The following is a 22,459-nucleotide window of genomic DNA, read 5'->3' as shown; positions in this document are numbered from 1 at the left end:
CATTCGTTTCTTGTGCTCACCAGAGATATGGTATATTGTAAACTAGTCTAGCTGTTAGGTCGCTAACTCACGTTTTGGTTTTTGTCAGCGCAACCTGTTATTTAGACTGGTTTATGGAATGAGTTTGGCTGTGGATGTGTGTTCCGTGTGATGAATGGATGTTGAAGATTGCATTTATCTTTTACAATAAAAAAGGTAAAATTGAGGAATAAAGTTAAAGACCTTTATTTTCTATCAGTGCAAAAAAACATTTAGATGCTGTTCAGACAACAATGATGTTTAGACACATTTGTTGCTCTGTACGTTGTGTTGCTACTGTTCCAATCACATGAGATCGTACGCTGCATTGACCACTCAACAATGATCACAAATATGTGATTGTACGCATCAAAGGGTTATGAAGCATATACCTACGTAGTACCCCAGCACAGTTGAGCTAGTCACGTGCTTGTTTTTAAAAAGCACAATAGGAGAAAGCTGGAGCAGATGTGTCCAGCTATGTATTGACAGGGGCCACGTTTTATATTGAAAGTACAACAGTATTTTTTTGCTTCAATATAGTGATCAGGGACGTGCAACTAGTTTTCCTTCACAGAAAATACATTAGTGCAACACATTTGGCAGAAAATAGCTTCATTTTCATCAGACGTGCAACGCTATCATTTCTAATGATTAAGTCTATTATAGAAATAATGTAGCCAGCTACATTTCCTAATGTCTTAAAGTGCATTTTACCAGAGGCTGGCTGGCTACACCAAGAGAATAAGCTACACAGTCGTGGTGCTATTAAAACTGGTAGGTGAACAGCACAGGAGGCTGGTGGCACCTTAATTGGGGAGAACGGGCTTGTGGTATTGACTGGTGCAGGAATAAGTGGAATTGTATCAAATACATGGTTCAGCTGTTTGATGCAACTCCATTTGCTCCGTTCCAGACAATATTATGAGCCAGTCTCCCCTCAGCAGCCTCCTGTGGTGAACATGTCTCATCTGTCAAAGTTTGATTAAAAGACAAACAATATAACACATTACATTTTACGAGTAATACATTTATTGTTCAAGAAACATTCAAGTCCGCTCATCTGATTTTTTTATAGAAGCAAATATTTTGGCTGGTAAGATATCGGAGTGGCTGGTATATTTTTAAATCTACCCGTCACAGTGGCTAGTGGAACCAAAAGTACATTTTAAGCCTTGCGCCACACCCTCCAATGAACCATCAAATAAGCAACCCATCAATAAAGTACCAAGATCAAATCCTACTCCACCGGGTCTAACGCTCGTCGGATGTGGCTATTATCACAGATTATAAAGGGAAACCCAGCCGCTAGTTGTCCAGTGACGTGAGCCTACCAGACGAGCTAAATACCTTTTATGCTCACGTTGAGGCTAGCAACACTGAACCATGCATGAGAGCACCAGCTGTTCCGGGTGAATGTGTGATCACACTCTCCGTAGCCAATGTGAGTAAGACCTTTTAAACAGGTAAACATTCAAAAGACGAGAGGGCCAGACAGATTACCAGGTTGCCTACTCAAGAGCATGCGCTGACCAACTGGAAAGCGTCTTTACAGACATTTTCAACCTTTTCCTGACCCAGTCTGTAATAACTCCATGTTTCAAGCAGACCACTATAGTCCCTGTGCCCAAGAAAGCCAAGGTAACCTGTATAAATGACTATCCAGCGATATTGAAGCACTCACATCTGTAGCCGTGAAATGCTTTGACAGGCTGGTCATGGCTCATAAACACAATCAACCCTGAAACCACTCCAATTCATATTCTGCCGCAACAGATCGACAGGTCACGCAATCTCTATTGCAATCCACACTGCACTTTACTATCTGGACAAAACAAACACCTATGTGAGAAAGCTGTTCATTGACTACAGTTAAGCGTTCAACACCATAGTGCCATCCAAGCTCATCACTAAACTAAGGATCCTGGGATTAAAAAACCTCCCTCGCCTGGACGTCCTGATATCCTCACCTCCTGGGGGTGGCCTAAGCAACAAAATCTCAGTAGTGCGTGCCTAGTCCCTTCCTGTACTCTCGGTTTACCCACGACTGCATGGTCACACAGGATTCAAACTAGAGGTCGACCGATTAATCGGAATGGCTGATTAATTAGGGCCGATTTCAAGTTTTCATAACAATCGGAAATCTGTATTTTTGGGTGCCGATTTGCCTATTTTCTTTTTTTTTTTACCTTTATTTAGTCTTTTTACTTAGGCAAGTCAGTTAAGGACACATTCTTATTTTCAATGACTGCCTAGGAACGGTGGGTTAACTGCCTCGTTCAGGGGCAGAAAGACATATTTTCACCTTATCAGCTCGGGGGATCTAATCTTGCAACCTTATAGTTCACTAGTCCAACGCAATAACGACATGCCTCTCTCGTTGCACTCCACAAGGAGACTGACTGCCTGTTATGCAAATGCAGTAAGCCAAGGTAAGTTGCTAGATAGCATTAAACTTATCTTATAAAAAACAATCATAATCACTAGTTAACTACACATGGTTGATGATATTACTTGATATTATCTAGTGTGTCCTGTGTTGCATATAATCTGACTGAGCATACAAGTTCTCATTTTTTATTTTTTATTTAACCAGGTAGGCTAGTTGAGAACACGTTCTCATTTACAACTGTGACCTGGCCAAGATAAGGCATAGCAGTGTGAGGTTGAACAGGCTGGTTATAGGGGTTGCGTCAATGGAGGCAGATAGATTCAGAAATAGAGGGTCCAGATTGTCAAGACCAACTGATTTGTACGGGTCCAGGTTTTGCAGCTCTTTCAGAACATCTGCTATCTGGATTTGGGTAAAGGGGAAGCTGGGGAGGCTTGGGTGAGTAGCTGGGGGGGGGACTGTTGTCCAAGGTTGGAGTAGCCAGGAGGAAGGCATGGCCAGCCGTTGAGAAATGCTTGTTGTAGTTTTCGATTGTCATGGATTTATCAGTGGTGACAGTGTTACCTAGCCTCAGTGCAGTGGGCAGCTGGGAGGAGGTGCTCTTGTTCTCCATGGACTTTACAGTGTCCCAGAACTTTTTGGAGTTAGTATCTGACTGAGCAGTGGTAGGCAGAAGCAGGCGCGTAAACATTCATTCAAACAGCACTTTCGTGCGTTTTGCCAGCAGCTCTTCGTTGTGCGTCAAGCATTGCGCTGTTTATGACTACAAACCTATCACCTCCAGAGATGAGGCTGGTGTGACCGAAGTGAAATGGCTGGCTAGTTAGCGCGCGCTAATAGCGTTTCAAACTTCACTCGCTCTGAGCCTTGGGGTGGTTGTTTCCCTTGCTCTGCATGGATAACGCTGCTTCAATGTGGTGGCTGTTGTCGTTGTGTTGCTGGTTCGAGCGAGAAGAGGGACGGAAGCTGTACTGTTACATTGGCAATACTAAAGTGCCTATAAGAACATCCAATAGTCAAAGGTTAATGAAATACAAATGGTATAGAGGGAAATAGTCCTATAATAACTTCAACCTAAAACATCTTACCTGGGAATATTGAAGACTCATGTTAAAAGGAACCACCAGCTTTCATATGTTCTGAGCAAGGAACTGAAACGTTAGCTTTCTTACATAGCACATATTGCACTTTTACGTTCTTCTCCAACACTTTGTTTTTGCATTATTTAAACCAAATCGAACAGGTTTCATTAACTACTTGAGGCTAAATGTATTTCATTGATGTTTTATATTAAGTTAAATAAGTGTTAATTAATTATTGTTGTAATTGTCATTATTACAAATTAAAATATATATATTAAAAAATAATAATATTAATCGGTATCGGCGTTGAAAAATCATAATCGATCGACCTCTAATTCAAACACCATAATTAAGTTTGCCAACTACACAGCGGTGGTAGGCTTGATCACCGATGACGTGACAGCCTACAGGGAGATGGTCAGTAACCTGGCAGTGTGGTGCAAGGACAACAACAACAACAACAACCTCTCCCTCAACAAGACCAGGTGGCGAATCGCATCTCTGCATGTCTGGCAGGCATATCAGTGTGGATGACGGATCACCACCTCAAGCTGAACTTCGGCAAGACGGAGCTGCTCTTCCTCCCGGGGAAGGACTGCCCGTTCCATGATCTCGCCATCACGGTTGACAACTCCATTGTGTCCTCCTCCCAGAGCGCTAAGAACCTTGGCGTGATCCTGGACAACACCCTGTCGTTCTCAACTAACATCAAGGCGGTGGCCCGTTCCTGTAGGTTCATGCTCTACAACATCCGCAGAGTACGACCCTGCCTCACACAGGAAGCGGCACAGGTCCTAATCCAGGCACTTGTCATCTCCCGTCTGGATTACTGCAACTCGCTGTTGGCTGGGCTCCCTGCCTGTGCCATTAAACCCCTACAACTCATCCAGAACGCCGCAGCCCGTCTGGTGTTCAACCTTCCCAAGTTCTCTCACGTCACCCCGCTCCTCCGCTCTCTCCACTGGCTTCCAGTTGAAGCTCGCATCCGCTACAAGACCATGGTGCTTGCCTACGGAGCTGTGAGGGGAACGGCACCTCAGTACCTCCAGGCTCTGATCAGGCCCTACACCCAAATAAGGGCACTGCGTTCATCCACCTCTGGCCTGCTCGCCTCCCTACCATTGAGGAAGTACAGTTCCCGCTCAGCCCAGTCAAAACTGTTCGCTGCTCTGGCTCCCCAATGGTGGAACAAACTCCCTCACGACGCCAGGACAGCTGAGTCAATCACCACCTTCCGGAGACACCTGAAACCCCACCTCTTTAAGGAATACCTAGGATAGGATAAAGTAATCCTTCTCACCCCCCTTAAAATATGTAGATGCACTATTGTAAAGTGGCTGTTCCACTGGATGTCATAAGGTGAATGCACCAATTTGTAAGTCGCTCTGGATAAGAGCGTCTGCTAAATGACTTAAATGTAAATGTTAAATGTAAGACAAAAGGAGCTGATCATGAACTACAGGAAACGGAAGGCCAAGCACACCCCATCCACGGGACTGTAGTGAAGCAAGTTGAGAGCTTAAAGTTTCTCTGTGTCCACACACACACACCAACAGTCAAGAAGAGGGCATGACAACGCCTCTTCCCCATCAGGTGGCCTTAAAGTTTTAGCGTGGGCCCCCAGATGCTCAAAAAAGTTCTACAGCTACATCATTGAGAGCATCTTGACTTTGCTGCAGCACTGCTTGGCATGGCAACTGCTTGGATTCCGACCATAAGGTGCTACACAGGGTAGTGTGTACAGCCCAGTACATCACTGGAGCCAAGCTCCCTGCCATCCAGGACCTCTATACCAGGCGGTGTCAGACTCTTCTCTCTGCTAACGCATGGAAAGTGGTACGGATGAAACAAGTCTGGGAAAAACAGGACTCTGAACAGCTTCTACCCAAGCCATAAGATAGTCAAATTGTCCGGGTACCGATTTGTTAACTAACTCATCACATATGCTGCTGTTACAGTTTATTATCTATACTGTCGCCCTAGTCACTTTATGCCATCCTATTTGTACATATCTACCTCAACTACCTAGTACCCATGCCCCCCCCCCCTCTGCATTGTTGGGAACAGCCCCTAAGTAAGAATTTCACTGTTAATCTGCACGGACAAAACACTTTATTTGATATCCTAACAAAACAGGCATAAAAAGTTAACACACAAACGGTCCAATTACTACACTGCTATCACACAATTTCCAACTCTAGGGAAGTAGCATTAAGACAGTCACCCCAAGTGAGTCCGACAACACAAATGTGGGGGTCTGGCTCATCATGGACTATACTGACTGTGCAGCAAGCATGTTTGCTAGGTGAGACAGGCCATCCGTTTATACAAAAACATTGTACTATTTTATTAGCTAATACATCTGGGGGTGATTGACAAAACCTACGGGGTTTGAGCTTGCACATCCACATTTCCCTACATAACAAACGTTAGCTAGCTGGTTAGCAATGCTTTACCCTTTTTAATACAGAATATACATTTCAGAAATACTTTTCCTACCTGGTCATTGTCCTCTTCAGCAGCTCTTTTCTTCGCACTCTTTACTTTAGCTTTACTCATGGTGCCGTTTTTCTGTGATTCTAGAGTTACAGTAGGCATGCTTCTTGTACATCAACAGCCGACCATGTGGGATTCCGCAAGAGGTCAAAGTTGAAAGTTGAGAGCGTTTTAAAACTGCAATTTTCCAAAGCGATTAAAAACATGGGTCTGTAATTATTTCATAATAGATAATTACATAATGTTATAGCTCAAATTAATTACCGTAAATATGCTGCAAATGTATAGGGTCTGAAAAAATTGGAGGTCAAAGTTTAAAGGTACATTTTTGTGTATTTCATATATTTTATTTAATCTTGTGTTATATTATTATATAATCAACAGTAGTACTATTTTGGCATTTAATTCATGACACTTTGGTTGTCTTTGGTGGACGTTTGTTTTCCTCCCTGATGAGGTCACAAAATGGCGACCACCATGCGCCTGTGCAATGGCCTTTCTCTACGCAGTTGTTTAGATTTGTCGATTTGATGGATACTTCCACTTATAGTTTCTCAATTAGCTAAAAGTCTTTGAAATATTTTTGTGTTAAGATAAGGATAATTTCCAAAGAAATTGCATAGTTGTTACAGCAAAGATTGCGCTGTGTTTTGGATTTTCTTTTCTCTGGAGTTCTCATCCCTTGTTGGCTATTTTGGGAGTTTATCAACTTTTCAAGCGATTCTTGTCATTTTCGTTGATAATGGAGTTTCACGTTGGTGGGTCTGTTGGGGTCGTTGTCAGTGGGAATAACGTACCTGCATTTCTCACAAAACTTTGGACTCTTGTTGAGGATCCTGACACCGATCCTCTAATCTGCTGGAGCCCAGTGAGTTAGCTAGCGAACGTTACTAATGCTAACTAACCTACTACCTAGCTGCTGGACACCTTACTTTGCATATCGACTTGGCTCACTTTCTAGACATTTGCTATCTAAATGTCATTCAATGTGTTAGCTAACTATCGGGACATAATTTAACACAGACACCGTTAACTATAACTAGCTAACTATATGATAAACCACATCAGTTCGCCAACTAGCTAGTTAGCCTTGGTAGCTAGCTTGCTAACCAGATTATACGAGTTGGTTGGACTGTTGGTTGGACTGAGTCAGAAATGTTACGAACCAGCTAGCTAGTTAACTAGCAAACTTAATTTGGTCAAATGTGAAGGTGACACGTTTGTCTGGGCAGCAACTGCCAGGGGAGCTTCGTGGTCGGTGCTTTGGTCATTCCAAGCTTCAGCTGTTGCTGGGTGTCAATTATCGTTAGCTGGCTAGCTATGTAGGCAATCCCTGTCTGCAGCCAGCTAATTTGGGGAACTCTGGACACAGTAACTAGCGGTTTGTGTCAAACAGCCATGCAAAACCAGACATTCATTGAAACTAGCTAGCATGGTTATGAGAAAAGGGGGTGTGAGAAAAGGGGGGTGTGGCTCTATAACCAATTTGAGAAATGGATGATGGATATGTGTATCATGCCGCCGTTGTATTGTCTGTGTGGCAATTTGACAGCCTTTTTCCAGACATTGCTAGCAACTATTTTATTTATATTTTTAATTCGCTAACCCAACATGTTATACTAAAAGCGATGTAATCAACGGCCAATGTTTACTTTTTTAATTGGGACTATGACATAATCGCAAACCAGTCTGATCTTACTTTTGACAGTATTTCAATCTGAATGAAGAAGCAATGGTTTGAAGTGACTGAAATTCATCAAATGTTTTACAAAATTATTGCCTGATAACGTCCTATGATCTTCTGTGTAGAAAAAAAGCATAATTAACTACGTTTCCAACCAACCTTTGTGCTAGTAATATACACAACAGATATTATTTTTTGCTAAAGGACTGTTGGAAACATTTGTGGGTGAACTTTGCCACTGGATACAAAACACGCTAGAGAAGGTGGAATCTTTTTGTCGGAAAAATGTATAATATGAGAAATGTCAGTGAAAACTCTTATGGGCTGATAATATCCAAGTAAACTTGGAGTCATGCAATGACATGTATGGTCCTCCCACTATGATTAGTTGGGAAAGCATGCAGTTTATTAGGCTACAGATTAAATTAACTTCACAGGATGGTGAAAGTGCAAGGTGATGAAGGTGATGCCCCTTTCCAATAAACATTGAGGGTCTTATTCTGGTGACATGATCATCTAGGCTTGGCTGTCATTTGACAATCTCATCATGTAGACTATACATGTACTGTGTCTGGGAGCTGTCGGCTAGAGTGTATGTGCTAATACTACAGTGGGCATATTCACTATTAAATGTAACCTTTTTTTGTGGGAAAAGCATCCATTTTTAAAAGGTTTTGGTAATGCATTAAAGTTTATATTTTTAATCTGTATGTGCATTGGGAAAGTATTCAGTCCCCTTGACTTTTTCCACATGTTAAATTACAGCCTTATTTGAAAATCTACATACAACAACCCATAATGATGAAGCAAAAATATGTTTAGAAATGTTGGCAAATTTAGTACATTTATAAACCGATATCACATTTACATAAGTATTCAGACCTTTTACCCATTACTTTGTTGAATCACCTTTGGCAGTGATTACAGCCTGGAGTCTTCTTGGGTATGATTCAACAAGTTTGGCACACCTGTATTTGGGAGTTTCTCCTATTCTTCTCTGCAGATCCTCTCAAGCTCTGTCAGGTTGGATTTGGGAGCGTCGCTTCACATCTATTTTCAGGTCTCTCCGGAGATGTTCAATTGGGTTCAAGTCCAGGCTCTTGCTGGGCCACTTGAGGACATTCAGAGACTTGTCACGCCTGCGTTGTCTTGGGTGTGTGCTTAGGGTTGTTGTCCTGTTGGAAGGTGAACCTTCGCTCCAGTCTGAGGTCCTGCTGAGTGCTCTGAAGTTGGTTTTCGTCAAGGATCTCTCTGTACTTTGCTCTGTTAATCTTTCCCTCGATCCTGACTAGTCTCCCAGTCCTGCCTCTGAAAAACATCCCCTTAGCATGATGATGCTGCCACCATCATGCTTCACCGTAGGGATGGTGCCAGATTTCTTCCAGACGTGACGCTTGGCATTCACGCCAAATAATTCAATCTTGGTTTTATCAGACCAGAGAATCTTGTTTCTCATGGTCTGAGTGTCTTTATGTGCCTTTTGGCAAACTTCAAGTGAGCTGTCATGTGCCTTTTACTGAGGAGTGCCTTCCGTCTGGCCACTAACATAAAATCTGGATTAATAGAGTGCTACAGGGATGTTTTTTATTCTGGAAGGTTCTCCCATCTCCACAGAGGAACTCTGGAGCTCTGTCAGAGTGATCATTGGGTTCTTGGTCACCTTGACCAAGGCCCTTCTCCCCAGATTGCTTAGGTTGGCCGGTCGGACAGTTCTAGGAAGAGTCTTTGTGGTTCCAATCTTCTTCCATTTGAGAATTATGGAGGCCACTGTTCTTGTGGACCTTCAATGCTACAGACATTTTTTGGTACCCTTCCCCTGATCTGTGCCTCGACACAATTCTGTCTCGGTGCTCTAGGGACAATTCCTTCGACCTCATGGCTTGATTTTTGCTTGGACATGCACTGTCAACTGTGGGACCTAATGTAGACAGGTGTGTGGCTTTCCAATTCATCTCCAATCAATTTAATTTACCTCAGGTGGATTCCAATCAAGTTGTAGAAACATCTCAAGGATGATCAATGGAAGCAGGACGAGTCTCAAAGGGTCTGAAATGTGCCTCCTCTGGTTTTGGCAGCTGCACTCTTACCAACAGTTTGCGGATACTCTGTGGGGAGTCAAGTCTACATTGAGATTATTCATGCAAATATTTGTATTTGTCAAGCATAGATCATCATCCCACCAGAATCAGACCTTTGATATTCATTGGAAATGAGCATCAAGAACACGGTGCACTTTCACCACCCTGTGAAGTTCATCATAAATTATTTGATTTAGGTAATAAACTGCATGGTTCCAACCCCCTGTGATGGGGTCATACTATTTTGTAGCTTAAACCGTTCAAAAGACTGAGCCACATTTGTAGGAAGAAAACAGAAACTGCTCTGTTTATTATAACTGCATCTAGCGACTTCCAGAGGTTACTGATGTGACCCTGGTTCAATTATTATATATTTTTCCCGTAGTTTCTCTCGCGATTCCATTTTCAAATCAGGCGACCCCACATCGCCCTAGTTTGGGAAACGCTGGGATAGACCATACGGTGCAAGAGAAAATATAGTAATGAATGAAAAAAAGCATATAATCAACAATGGCATTATTTTCAATTAACTCTACCGCTCTTCCAACGATTGACTTTGGCACCAAAACATTAACAACAAAGACATATTGATATAGTCAAATAAATGTGTAAAAAAAATATATATAAACAAGTATATTTCATGCTAAAAGCCTCATATTAAACACCAATGGTATTCACTAAGTTGGTTGTTTATATTTAGGATAATATTTTACAGCTTTGTCATTCAGTTTTAAAATCATATTATTTGATTATCGCTTATTTTACATTTGATAAGGCCACACAGAGGGACAGAGACAATTAGACGCCTGTGATAATCTGAAGTTTCCAAAAATTGTAATAAACTTCCCCCAAAAAACTTGAAAGCTCCTGAAATGCTGGTAGTTTACAGGTAAACTTAGAATGCTTCCAGTTATATAACCTCCCTTTACAACCCTTTTTAGGGATGTCATCTCTAACTAGCCTACTGGGTAGGAGAAAACCCTGCGTGTGTTGACGCAGCCTCTCATGTCTATCCAAAAGCCTCCTCCTATATTTTCATGGCCTCTGATCCAAGCAGCTGACTTCTCTCAGCATCCATTTCCCAAAAATGAAGAGATAACTAAATAACAAACTAACATTCAGGCAAAACACTTCTATTCTCCTACACTGGACCATTTCACTTTTCCACTAGTTCAGCCCTTATTGCGTCATGATGCCCTCCCAGATTGTGTGAATGTCCCCAGAATATTCAGGTTATGTTCAAATAAATCAACGACATGTTGATCTACTAATTAGGATATCAATACAGGTATTGGAATGCTCTGCCTTTAAATGTTTCAGGGGGTTCTCTTTGTCTCTTTACATTGCCAATGTGGTATTTCATCATGATTCAACCTGTAAACCATTGCCAGAGACTCGCCATAGTCACAGACTTTAGTTCGAGACTTTATCAGACCCAATGTTGTTTAGCTTTGTTGTAAGCCACCCAAAGCAGCTTAACCTAATTCTTAGTACATTCTCAGTACATAGGGCCTAGCTAAGGTAAACTGGAGTTGTGCGATTATTTCTTTAACTGTTATTGTTCTTCCTTTACAGAATGGCAACAGCTTCCATGTGTTTGATCAGTGCCGATTCTCCAAGGAGGTGCTTCCCAAGTATTTTAAACACAATAACATGGCCAGCTTTGTGCGCCAGCTCAATATGTGTGAGTTGTCATTCATGTATTTAATACGTTAGGCATAGCAATGAAATCTTCATAGCAGCTTCATTTGATTTGCTTATACTTTTTATGTTTCTCCAGTTTAGCATTCTGTCCACAGAACCTTCACTTATCGGTTTTGGCTGTGCGGTAGATTCTGAAAATTATTTGCTTATACTGTAATGAGCCTTTAAATAGACTCAACCAAGGAATTATTTTTATTAGAGGCTATTTCTCAGAAGATGAGGTAGATGCAACCACTTTTTTTTCTGAAATCCTTGATGTTTTTGTATCTTTGGTTTTGTAATCCACTTGCATGTTATTTATTAAGACTGAAAAGGCTAGGAGGATATGATTGCATACAGTGACCTAGAAATCAGCCTGTATTTTATTTGTTTCTGAAACCTGCCTAATGTAAATTTCACGTATCTCTAGTAATTTAATGGTATGTCTTAGTCAAAACTGTGTTGTTTTCTTTCTACAGATGGCTTCCGCAAAGTAGTTCACATTGAGCAGGGCGGCCTGGTGAAGCCCGAGAAGGACGACACTGAATTCCAGCATCCCTACTTCCTCCGCGGACAAGAGCATCTGCTGGAAAATATCAAACGGAAAGTTACCAATGTAAGTGCAAAATGATAAAGTTGATCATCATGATATTTCTGATTCATGTATCATGCCCTTCTTCATACTCAACTCCGAACAGTCTTTTTAAATAGGCTTTGCATAGCCCAAACAGTATTAATTAAGAAAGTATTACAAATATGTTACATTTATAGTCAGAACTATGTAGCCAACTCCCTGTAGAAAACACACATGGAAAGCCTCAGTAAAACTCCTCATAGAGAAACCTATTGGGATGCTCCTCAGACAGACAGCATGTCAGACCGACAGCATATGCTCCCAGTGCATGGCCTGCTTGGCCTGATTTTTCTCTCTGCTCCCCTCCACTCCTGTGACAGATTGAGCTAATCTAGTGGTCTCTGTGGAGCCTGCCATCTGGGGATGGGTGGATTAGAGAAAGCAGGCCAGGGAGCTTGTAATCTGAAGTTGCCGGACCCTTTAAGGCAATCACTTTCTGCTCCGCTCAGTCCACTGATTTACTGCTGTTTCCATCTGCACCTTGATATAGTCTGCCTCTGGCCAACTGACCAGTTCAGGCTAAAAACTGAATACCGAATCATACACTTTCATTGTGTTTCCATGATATATCCCTCAGGGTTCAAGTCGGGGCCAAGGCCTACACTGAAGGCTTGTTTTTATCTCTTTCCCGCCTCCCTTTAACAGTTTTCTTTGCTTTAACAGTTTGCGTTAACCATTTCGTCATGTTCTCCCTCCCCCTCAGGTGTCCAATGTTAAACATGATGAGCTTAAGATGAGCTCAGACGACGTCTCAAAAATCCTGACCAATGTGCAGCACATAAAGGGCAAGCAGGAGACCATAGACTCCCAAATCATCGCCATGAAGCAGTAAGTGAAACGTTGAGGCACATTCTCATTCATATTGTGACTCATTCTCACGCGTATTGGACGGTTGGCTCGACTTAACTAATAAATTGAAATGAACAAAATCAACAAAAGGTCTGACAAGTTTTGTGCAAAGTATAATCCCCAAATCCACATACAGTGCATTCGGAAAGTATTCAGACCCCTTGACATTTTCCAAATTTTGTTACATTTGAATAAGGTTGTAACAATATCCCATAATGGCAAAACAAAACAGGCTTTTAGATTTTTTTCTACCAATTTATTGAAAATATTAAAAAACTATCACATTTACTTAAGTACTCAGACCCTTTAATCAGTACTTTGTTGAAGCACCTTTGATAGCGATTACAGCCTTGAGTCTTCTTGGATATGACGCTACAAGCTTGACACACCTTTATTTGGGGAGTTTCTCCCATTCTCTGCAGATCCTCTCAAGCTCTGTCAGGTTGGATGGGGAGCGTTGCTGCACAGCTATTTTCAGGTCCCTCCAGAGATGTTCGATCAGGTTCAAGGCCGGGCTCTTGCTGGGCCACTCAAGGACATTGACACTTGTCCTGAAGCCACTCCTGCGTTGTCTTGGGTGTGTTCTTAGTGTCGTTGTCCTGTTGGAAGGTGAACCCTCGCGCCAGATTGAGGTCCTGAGCACTCTGGAGCAGGTTTTCATCAAGGATCTCTCTGTACTTTTCTCCGGTCATCTTTCCCTCGATCCTGACTAGTCCCTGCCGCTGAAAACATCCCCACAGCATGATGTTGCCACCAGCATGCTTCACCGTAGGGATGGTGCCAGGTTTCCTCCAGACTCTGGGTATTAAGACCAAAGAGTTCAATCTTGGTTTCATCAGATCAGAGAATCTTGTTTCTCATGGTCTGAGAGTGTTTCGGTGCCTTTTGGCAACTCCAAGCGGGCTGTCATGTGCCTTTTACTGAGGAGTGGTTTCCGTCTGGCCACTGTACCATAAAGGCCTGATTGGTGGAGTACTGCAGAGATGGTTGTCCTTTTGGAAGGTTCTCCCATCTCCACAGAGGAACTCTGGAGCTCTGTCAGAGGGAACTTCAGGTTCTTGGTCACCTCCTTGACCAAGGCCCTTTTCCCCCCGATTGCCCAGTTTGGCTGGGCGACAAGCTCTAGGAAGAGTCTTGGTGGTTCCAAACTACTTCCATTTAACAATGATGGGGACCTTCAATGCTGCAGATATTTTTGGGTACCCTTCCCCAGATCTGTGCCTTGACACAATCCTGTCTCTGAGCTCTACCTACAATTTCTTCGACCTCGTGGCTTGGTTTTTGCGCTGACATGCACTGTCAACTGTGGGACCTTATAAAGACAGGTGTGTGGTATCCAATTAATCTCCATTCAATTTAATTTACCACAGGTGGACTCCTATCAAGTTGTAGAAACATTTCAAGGATGATCAAGGGAAGCAGGATGCACCTGAGCTTAATTTTGAGTCTCACAGCAAAGGGTCTGAATACTTATGTCAAGGTATTTCTGTTTTTTAATACATTTGCAAACATTTATAAAAATAAGAATAAACTGTTTTCACTTTGTCATTATAGGATATTGAGTGTAGATTGAGGACGTTTTTATTTATTTCATAAATTTTAGAACAAGCCTGTAACGTAACTAAATGTGGAAAATTATTTGGAATACTTTCCGAATGCACTGTAAGTTAACTGTTAACAAAGTTTCTGAATACTTAAGTAAATAAGTTGTTTTTTTATACATTTGAAAAAAATTCTGAACCTCTTTTTCACTTTTTTATTATTGGGTATTGTGTGTAGATTCATGAGGATTTTTATTTGATCAATTTTAGAATAAGGCTGTAACGTAAAAAGGTGGAAAAAGTCAAGGGGTCTGAATACTTTTCGAGGGCACTGTAGATGCAAAATTTTCAGAATTGACTGCCCCTTAAACGAGCCAAAAACGTTCCTACCCCAGCTTAGCCTCTGTTCCACACAATAAGGTTCTCTCTCGTTCACGCTTTGCTGCTGTTTTGCTAAATTAGCGAGCATGTATATTGTGTCCCCATAGGGCTGCCGTAACCTAGCATGCTGCATTAAGGCGGTGTCAACCAGTTTACTTTAAGCTAGTGATTAGGCTGCTAGAGACAGAATTCCTAGAGGCTGAAGTATACATGCAGGAGTCAGTGTGCTGTTTGAATCCACAGAGCTGTCCTAAATTAACACATTCACACTATTTTGTAAAACTACGATTAAAGGCACACATCTAGTGGTGTAAAGTAGAGTTTTTAATTGTGGTAGAACTGCAGCTGTGGAGAGTTGGACCTTCTGTTTTTAGTTTTTACCTGGCTGAGGTTTAGGATAGGTTCAGGGTTACTTCTATGTGTACCTTTTCTGGATGACTTGATACATTGTAGCCTGGGTGCCAGTCTGTTTCTGCTCTTGCCTCTTGCTAACTCATTATGGAATTGCCATGTTTGACTTGACAATGGAGTTGGCAAATGCACAAACCAATCTGGGACCAGACTAGATCAATTGTGGTTCAGACGGAGTTCCATGTTTGTAGCAGTAATGATGTGGGGATAACTCATTGCGTTGTGTCATTGTACCTGTCTGGTTAGTTAGCGTGTTACTCATTATAGATGTCTTGATGAAATGGGGTGCAAAGTTAAGTTCCCATTTTGTAACAGTTATAGGATAACCCATTGGGTTGTGTCATTGTACCTGTCTGGTTAGTTAGCGTGTCTACTCATTATAGATGTCTTGATGAAATGGGGTGCAAAGTTAAGTTCCCATTTTGTAACAGTTATAGGATAACCTATTGGGTTGTGTCGGTGCACCTAACTCTGAGACTATATAATGGTGTTTCATGTTTCAGGACGCTTAGTCACCATTCTAAAACCGAGTGGCTCCTGTCATGCAGTTGGGATGATGTGGCTAGGCTGCACACCAGCTGCCTTTAGGCCGTCAGGGTGCTTGTCAGGCTCCACATAATTAATACAATCCTTCCTCCACACACACACAGACACACTTGGATTCTCCAGCTGGACCCTTGGACTCTTCATTGCCGCTGAGGGCTTTCTCTCCTGTCCCAAACATATGTTCACAAACCACACTTTTTCTTCATGGTACCATGATGCAATGCGCAGGGCAGTTTTCCTTATGACCTTATTCATCCTGTCCATCGGCACGGCATGACAGTCTCTCTCCATGTCTCTCACCATGTCCTCTTAGAATAAGAGAGTGCAAGAAGATGTGATTATTTATCCAATCTATTTTATTCAACTTGCCTGTTCGATCCATACCTTCAAATTAAGATGTATCACTCAAACGATGAATGTCCATCACGCGAGGTGGGTGGCTCTCAATAAAACGAGGCAAGAATTTCTCTTACTTATAAAAATGGATGCTTCTCTCTTACCATATTCCTTGTTATTTTCACACCTGCGCACCTCCCCTCTGACACTCAGAGAAATCTGACAGTCTGAAAAGTTATAGCTATGTTTCTGATTATCGGATGACTTTCACATGTTAAATAATCCCTCTAACTATTGGTCAGTGGTGTTTCGGGAGGGGTCAGTGATGACCCTATCCACTTGGAGGCATCCACACCTGCCTCTATAAACCCTGTTCATCTGCCCCACAGGGAGGTCAGCACAGACAGTGGGCTTTTCTGGTGCAACCTTATACAGGGCAGGGTGAGTTTACAAGGCAGCAAGGACCCCTGATAGTCTATAAACACAGATAGAGCACCTCTCTTTTCCATGTCGGAAGTTTGAGGGCCCTGTAGCACTCAGATGACACCCCCAGTACACACCTCCTTCAACCCTCGTTCAGTCTCTGTTTTAATACCACATCTGTGTACTGGAAGTTCTTAAGGTTAACATGCGTTACTCCATAACAATGCCAGGTTGTAAGGCCGAAGCTATAATAATCAGCAAATTAATGTTTCATTTTGTCCTCGAAAGCTAGGCCTACATGTTGATTGATTTTTCAGGTTTATAATACAGGACTTAGATCTTAATTTGACCAGTTTAGTCGCAGGAGTAAAATATTCCTGCACCAGAAGGATTTGATTATGAATGAATACAAAAAGAATACATTTCTAAAAGGAAATGATTTTGATCGGTTACATTAGGCTATGGGTTTTCAATGATGCCTACGGGTTACACTTGTGTGTCGTAGTGGAGACCAATATATCTATCTTGTGTTTATTAAAGGGTAGGAAGCATGCTTTCACTCACCAAAGTAAGTGTGGTCAAAGACTTAGTAACTTAGTTGTCGTCATGATCTGGTTACCTATAACTACAAACATAGTTATGTTTTAGTGTTGTTACATATTTATTAAGTTATTACCGTATATCTTCGGAACTACCCACAATGCACTATTTCTCAACGTCATATGGCGAACCGGTGCTACATAGCTAGTTCCAGCTGGCTAACATTAGCTACTAGCCATGTTAGCATGTAATTGTATTCCAAACCAAGTATTAGTGTACATAGTAGCTCACCAGCACTACCGTTCAAAACTTTGGGGTCACTTCGAAATGTCCATGTTTTTGAAAGGAAAGCAATTTTTGTTGTCCATTAAAATAACATAAAATGTATCAAAAATACAATTTAGACATTGTTAATGTTGTAAATGACTATTGTAGCTGGAAATGGCAGATTTTTTATGGAATATCTACATAGGCATACAGAGGCCCATTATCAGCAACCATCACTCCTATGTTCCAATGGAACGTTGCGTTAACCAATCCAAGTTGATCATTTTAAAAGGCTAATTGACCATTAGAAAATCCTTTTGCAATTATGTTAGCACAGCTGAAAACTGTTGTTCTGATTAAAGAAGTAATAAAACTGGTCTTCTTTAGACTAGTTGAGTATCTGCAGCATCCGCATTTGTGGGTTCGATTACAGGCTCAAAATGGCCAGAAACAAAGAACTTTCTTCTGAAACTCATCAGTCTTCTTGTTCTGAGAAATGAAGGCGAGAAATTGCCAAGAAACTGAATATCTCACACAACGCTGTGTACTACTCCCTTCACAGAACAGCGCAGACTGCCTCTAACCAGAATAGAAAGAGTGGGAGGCCCTGGTGCACAACTGAGTAAGAGGACAAGTACATTAGTGTCTAGTTTGAGAAACAGACGCCTCACAAGTCCGCAACTGGCAACTTCATTATATAGTACCTGCAAAACACCAGTCTCAACGTCAACAGTGAAGAGGCGACTCCAGGATGTGGCCTTAAAATGATAAACTTGGATTAGCTAACACAACGTTCCATTGGAACACAGGAGAGATGGTTGCTGATAATGGGCCTCTGTTCACCTATGTAGATATTCCATTAAAAAATCTGCCATTTCCTGCTACAATAGTCATTTATTACATTAACAATGTCTACACTGTATTTCTGATCAATTTGATGTTATTTTAATGGACCAAAAAATAGCTTTTCTTTCAAAAACAAGGACATTTCTAAGTGACCCCCAACTTTTGAACCGTAGTGCACATTCACTCAGAAGAAACCATGCAAATTAATGCAAAAAACCTTGTTGAATGAAGTGAGCGGATTGGTTTAGAGAACTGCTTATGCTAATAACATTATTTGATAACTGATTAGCTGGCATTAAGTATTTCCTAAACTTTGGTTTACTTTAATGTAGCTATAACCTAGGTGTTGATAGCAACTGGCGGACTCAAGCAGTACTAACATAACGTTAGCAGGCTAGTAGGGCTAACGTTGACAGGCTAGTTGGCTAGCAACCTTGCAAGCTGAATTTTAACAATAAAATCTAAGTATTTGCTTCTAAGTTCATTTAATGTTATTTATCCAGTACTTTTGATGCTTATTCTAATGCAAATCCACGTGTTGAATGTGGTTACATTTATACTACCTACCCTTTAACCTATGTAAAACGACAGTTGTTGATGTATGGCAGCAATGTAGATACATTTTTGAATGTAGTAGGATCTACAGTTGTAGGACGTATTCTGTCTGGTGCTTTAACATTTGATCGAGGGAGATCTGCGGGTTTTCAGTGAAGTTATGTAAATCACAAGGCTCATTTGAATTTCCTGCGGCTGAGTGATCAAATTGAGATATTACATCTATAGTTTAATTTGCACTTTTTTAGAGCCACCTTAGTCAAGACAAGACTAAAATGCTAATCAAACCCTGAAATATATACATTTATATTCTGATTATTGTGGCAGCACCAGGTCATTCCTGGTACATTTCAATGTACTTGGAAACTGAAGGTGATTCTGAAATCTTCATGTTGTCATGGAGCCAGAATAATCAATCTGACAGAAGTCATCAAGGTGTTGTCTAGCCTGGTTCCACAACTGTTTGCTCTGTCTTGCCAACTCCAGTGGGACAGAGACCATAATAGATTACAGGACAGCACAAACATATCTGGGTCCAGGCTAGGTTTTGTCCGAGTCCAGGGCATGTAATTTAATGTGAGCCATGTGTATGGACAATGGATGAATCAGGCCCATGAGCACACCCACAAAGCAGCTTAACCATAGTCTGGGGAGCCAGGCTTTAAGAGCCAGGTGGAGGGGCAGGGTCTTTATAGACTGCACTAAAAAAGCTGAATAAACACAGCGCGCTAAGATCTTTCAATAGCCATTAACTTAACAAAATAAACTGCCTCAACTATTCCTCAAATCTTTACCAGTACTGTAAAAAATCTGCTGTGCCTCGTTAGGCATGCCACAGTATGGGGGGCTCTTAAAGATTAGGGTCTAAGCCCTTGCCCTCCTGCCCTTTGCCCTTCCCCCATCTTGGCTACATGTACTGTGGAGTTTTAGATCAGTTAGGGATGACGTGCTGTTCTGAGATTGGTTAGTCATTCTTTTATTTATTTCAAAACATGCGTTGCAGCTGGTTATTCAACTGATGTATGAAGAAACATCACAATGTCAAGGACTGATGTCATTGTAGCAAGTGTCCATGACATTACCCAAAGAGGATGTCATGGGTTTGGGAATGGAAGGCAAATGATTAGTTGGCCTAATTGGGCATCAGTTGAATATGCGGTCCTTTGTGGCTCAGTTGGTAGAGCATGGCGCTTGTGGGTTCGATTCCCATGGGGGACTACAAGAAAAAAAGTATGAAAGTGTATGCACTCTGGATAAGAGTGTCTGCTAAATGATTCAAATGTGTAATATATTTGCCATTTGTGGCATTCAATTTAAAATAATGATTAACTGATCTGTAAACAAGTATCCCCTTTGTCTTTCCAGTGAGAATGAAGCTCTGTGGAGGGAGGTGGCCAGCCTCCGACAGAAACACGCCCAGCAACAGAAAGTCGTCAACAAGGTAAAAGACAGTCACGGTACCCGACACTGCTCTAACCACGCAGAACATGGGGTTGGGTCTTCTATGCTATGGCAACATAATAATTTGTGTGATAACATGTGGTCCTTGGTGAAGCATGGTGCTTGTAACGCTAGGGTAGTGTCGTTCAATTCCACCCATACGTAAAATGTATGGCACACCTGTATTTGTGGAATTTCTCGACTTTGCAGATTCTCACAAGCTCTGTCAGGTTGGATGTTGAGTGTCACTGCACAGCTATTTTCAGGTCTCTCCAGAGATGTTCAAGTCCAGACTCTGGCTGGGCCACTCAAGGACATTCATAGACTTGTGCCGAAGCCACTCCTGCATTGTCTAGGCTGTGTGCAGGTCGTTGTCCTGTTGTCCTCAGTCTGAGGTCCCGAACGCTCTCGAGCAGGTTTTCATCAAGGATCTCTTTGTATTTTGCTCCTTTCATCTTTACCTAGATCCTGACTAGTCTCCCAGTCCCTGCCATTGAAGAAAATCCCCACAGCATGATGCTGCCACCACCATGCTTCACCGTAGGGATGATGCCAGGTTTCCTCCAGACGCTGGGTATTAAGACCAAAGAGTTCAATCTTGGTTTCATCAGATCAGAGAATCTTGTTTCTCATGGTCTGAGAGTCTTTCGGTGCTTTTTGGCAAACTCCAAGCGGGCTGTCATGTGCCTTTTACTGAGTGGCTTCTGTCTGGCCCCCCTACCATAAAGACCTGATTGTTGGAGTGCTGCAGAGATGGTTGTTCTTCTAGAAGGTTATCCCATCTCCACAGAGGAACTCTGGAGCTCTATCAGAATGACCATCGGGTTCTTGGTCACCTATTTGATCAAGGCCCTGCTCCCCCGATTGCTCAGTTTGGCTGGGCGGCCAGCTCTAGGAAGAGTCTTTGTCGTTCCAAACTTCTTCCATTTAACAATGATGGGGACCTTCAATGCTGCAGGTATTTTTTGGTACCCTTCCCCAGATCTGTGCCTTGACACAATTCTGTCTCTGAGCTCTACCTACAATTCGTTCGACCTCATGGCTTGGTTTTTGCTCTGACATGCACTGTCAACTGTGGGACCTTATATAGGCAGGTGTGCAACTTTCCAATTCATCTCCAATCAATAGAATTTACCACAGGTGGACTCTAATCAAGTTGTAGAAACATCTCAAGGATGATCAATGGAAACATGATGCACCTGAACTCAATGTCGAGGCTCATAGCAAAGGGACTGAATACTTATGTAAATAATGTATTTCTGTTTTTTTTATTGTTTTTTTATCAATTAGCAGAAATTTCTAAACCTGTTTTCGCTTTGTCCTTAATCCATTTTACAATAAGGCTGTAATGTAACAAAATGTGGAATAAGTCAAGGGGTCTGAATACTTTCCCGGATGCCCTGTATATATATTATAACACTTGGATTGTGTCCTAGACTTGTTTGTCATCGTCAATGATTCTGAATGTGTGTACTGCACGTATTTTTCGGCCATTGAAATCCTCGGGCCACCTAAATGTTTATTTCCTTTTTTATTTATTTTAATATTTTATGAACAGTACAAAACATACATATACCAATGACAACATTGTAGAAACATCAACTACATCACACCTCGCAGACCAACTAGCACCCCGTCTCCAGCGCCAGCATCACTTTCCTCCACATGGACTGAAACGGCACCATTTTGTATCTCTCCGTAGCCCACACACTTTCAATATTTAAATAATACATCATTAGAGTTTTCCATTGTATCAATGATGGCGGATTGATTTCCAAGTTTTTAGTATACGTTTTTTCAAGATGAGTAACGACAAGAGAATCGTCCAGCCCATTGGGTATCTCACGACATCCCTATATGGCATGTCTTGAAATATGCAGACAGACGGATTAAAAGTACGTTTACATTGTAATACCAACTTTCTAGCTCCGCCCACAACTTCCAGAGACTATAGCATTTCCAGAGAGCATGGATTATTGAGTCATTAATAGTTTTACACTTAAGACATGACTCTGACGTTGTGCTGAAGCATCTGTGCATTTTGTCTCTTCTATAATAAACATTGGTTTATACTGGATTAAGGGTACATTGTTGTTGAATGTCATTTTGTTAGTTATGCTCCAACTCTCCCTCCATCGTGTGCCAACATCAGTTCTCCTGAAGTCTTGGTTCCAGTAGTTTATATTATTTTCTAAGAGATTGTCAGTTGGATATGCTCTCTGCAAGGTTTTGTATATCTTCCCTATCGTATGAATAC

The 22,459-nt window shown here is 41.7% G+C and overlaps 2 protein-coding genes across 6 annotated transcripts in view; one reads left to right on the top strand and one right to left on the bottom strand.

Annotated features, from left to right (window-relative positions):
- LOC124043276 (ribosome biogenesis protein bop1-like) overlaps nt 1–6,126 on the bottom strand; it is a 151,424-nt gene extending 145,298 nt beyond the window's left edge. For all 3 annotated transcript variants that reach the window (XM_046361680.1, XM_046361681.1, XM_046361682.1), the window contains exon 1: nt 5,992–6,126. In XM_046361680.1, the coding sequence (XP_046217636.1) occupies nt 5,992–6,090 (99 nt within the window). In that variant the 5' untranslated portion in view covers nt 6,091–6,126. The remainder of the gene's footprint in view (nt 1–5,991) is intronic.
- A 330-nt stretch (nt 6,127–6,456) lies between these two features.
- hsf1 (heat shock transcription factor 1) overlaps nt 6,457–22,459 on the top strand; it is a 29,196-nt gene continuing 13,193 nt past the window's right edge. For all 3 annotated transcript variants that reach the window (XM_046361679.1, XM_046361678.1, XM_046361677.1), the window contains exons 1-5: nt 6,457–6,856; nt 11,326–11,434; nt 11,913–12,049; nt 12,771–12,895; nt 20,128–20,203. In XM_046361679.1, the coding sequence (XP_046217635.1) occupies nt 6,731–6,856; nt 11,326–11,434; nt 11,913–12,049; nt 12,771–12,895; nt 20,128–20,203 (573 nt within the window). In that variant the 5' untranslated portion in view covers nt 6,457–6,730. The remainder of the gene's footprint in view (nt 6,857–11,325; nt 11,435–11,912; nt 12,050–12,770; nt 12,896–20,127; nt 20,204–22,459) is intronic.

Source organism: Oncorhynchus gorbuscha, linkage group LG09 (genome assembly GCF_021184085.1).
Source record: "Oncorhynchus gorbuscha isolate QuinsamMale2020 ecotype Even-year linkage group LG09, OgorEven_v1.0, whole genome shotgun sequence".
In the NCBI taxonomy this organism is placed as follows: Eukaryota; Metazoa; Chordata; class Actinopteri; order Salmoniformes; family Salmonidae; genus Oncorhynchus; species Oncorhynchus gorbuscha.
This window is presented reverse-complemented; position numbering and strand designations above follow the sequence as displayed.